The 2246-nt window shown below is 39.4% G+C and overlaps 1 protein-coding gene across 1 annotated transcript in view; it reads right to left on the bottom strand.

Moving 5' to 3' along the window:
• Nucleotides 1-1173, bottom strand: part of LOC107696455 (uncharacterized protein C6orf106 homolog) — a 4088-nt gene extending 2915 nt beyond the window's left edge. The window contains exon 1 of the mRNA XM_016496792.1: nucleotides 924-1173. Coding sequence (XP_016352278.1) covers nucleotides 924-1087 — 164 coding nt within the window. The 5' untranslated portion in view covers nucleotides 1088-1173. The remainder of the gene's footprint in view (nucleotides 1-923) is intronic.
• Between the last annotated feature and the right edge of the window lie 1073 nt (nucleotides 1174-2246).

Raw genomic sequence — 2246 nt, 5'->3', positions numbered from 1 at the left:
ATATACATACAATAAAAACAGTACATTTCAAATGGTTTAGAGTTCCACCTTTCCATTTTTGATTTAAAATATTTTAAGTTAATACATACAAAAACATGGATTGAAATATATTTAGCAAATAAACAGTCCAGAAATTAAAGTCATGTTCAAAACAAAAGAAGGGTGGGACAAACTTGTGTTGGACTGTGTGTAAGACCTCAGATGAAAGTACACTCGTGCATTACGTAACTCTAAAGAAAACTTTACACCAGTCCTCACGTCAAACACCAAATTTACAACAACAAAAAAACGACAACAACAACGTATGGACACTTAGTGTGCTGCTTATTACAAATAAAAACGAATCTATTACTGTCGTTAGGCAAAATTGTATTTTTGAAGGGTCGTGACTGAACAACATTGGACAATGCCTGTGTCTCAAAACATTTGCGAGCCCCTACCAAGACAGCATTTTGAATGCACGATCCTAGTCAGCTGCATTTCAAGTCAGAAAACCCCCAAAATGCTGCTTAGATAGGGCACGTAAAAGGTTTTGAAACACAACCACTACTGTAGCGAGTCACTAGCACAAACAAGCTAACGTTACATGTTTGAATGACAACTGACATAAATAAGACAAACCGAGTTGTTTAAGAACATGTTTTAGAAAATGTATTTTTAAGAGCTTGAATGTCTAAAATATTACTACTGTAGGTCATATGAGCCGAAACGTTACAGTTGCTGTCTTTGTAAACAGTCAAGTAACGTTAGCCATTAGCTTGTTGTGTTTTTCGCTTCAGATCCATTTAAACTCCACTGGGCTCATGACAGCTGTCCTAGCGATGCAATTTTTGACTTGCAACATATTTTAAAGCAAGAAATCGCAGTGGCCAACTCTTTATGTTTAGTTCAGCAGTAGGCCGCGGCCGAGTCCCCGGACTCACCAGTTGGTCATGTCCAGGAAGAAGGCGCAGCCCGCCGGGTTGAGCTGAAAGCCCAGCAGCCTCTGGAACTCCGAGATGAGGACATCTTTATCCGTGGTGCCCATGCAGCTGAATTTTTGCATGAGCTCCGGATCCAGGTCTATGTCCATGCCCTCCATGAGCATGCGGCTGTCCCGGGGATAAGTTTTAATCGAGTCCGAGGCCTTCTCCAGTCATAACAAGCGACCCGATAACAAGCTCAGTACGCATGGCTGCGGGCGGGGCGGGGCGTCACGCGCGACGTAACTATAGTGCGGGGAACGTCAGCTGTTGCTATTCGACTGTGTCTGCGGCGTGCCGTAATCCGTATGGGATTACTTTTGTGCCAATTAAAATTAATGTAATTTTTCAAGAAACTTATGAAAATATAAATTGAAACTGAATAAAATGTCATTGTTTACGCTTCTGAAGTTTTCGTTTACGCTTCTGAAGTTTTCGTTTACGCTTCTGAAGTTTTCGTTTACGCTTCTGACGTTTTCGTTTTACGCTTCTGAAGTTTTCTCTCTCTCTCTCTCTCTCTCTGGTTTTATTGGCGGGTCTCAACCAACTTGTTCAGGTGCATACCGCCACCTACTGTACCGGGGTTTGCAGCTTCAGGGCTTCATGTACTTAGCATGGTTATAATCATTAAAAAAATAAAAATAAATAAATAAATTCCCATTTCCTATATGCTGTGCTCTAACCCTGTATCTTTAAGAAAATTAAAGAGAGCCTTGCTACATTCCCACATTTTCTCATCTGCCCCCAAAATCCCCTTCAAACTCCATTCTTGTTCCAACTCATATATCTTATCTTGCAAGATCCTCCTTTCTGCATTATATTTTTTACACCTCATAATGATATGCTCCACATTTTCTGGAACATTACAGTCATCACAATTATCTGATATGCATTTTCCCATTAAAAACAGGGTTGATTTTAAACCAGTATGTCCAAGTCTTAATCTTGATATAATCACTTCTTCTCTTCTGCATTTCCCTTTAAAAGCCTTGACGTTAATCGATTTCTGAATATTATAATAATATCGCCCTTTGTTATCTATGTCCCACTTTTTCTGCCATGATTCTCTCACTTTTGTTTTAATTAATGATTTGGCCTCACCTTTACCAAATGGGACTTTCATTATTTCCTCGTCCTTTAATTTCAGTGCATTCTTTGCAGTCAAATCTGCTATCTCATTGCCCTCCACGCCAGTATGAGCTGGAACCCAACAAAACTGAAGATTAATTCCAATTCTCTCTATATTTAACATTATCATGGATATCTCTTTATATAAATCCTCTC

Source organism: Sinocyclocheilus anshuiensis, unplaced genomic scaffold (assembly GCF_001515605.1).
Source record: "Sinocyclocheilus anshuiensis isolate Anshui unplaced genomic scaffold, SAMN03320099.WGS_v1.1 scaffold522, whole genome shotgun sequence".
NCBI classification, from domain to species: domain Eukaryota; kingdom Metazoa; phylum Chordata; class Actinopteri; order Cypriniformes; family Cyprinidae; genus Sinocyclocheilus; species Sinocyclocheilus anshuiensis.
This window is presented reverse-complemented; position numbering and strand designations above follow the sequence as displayed.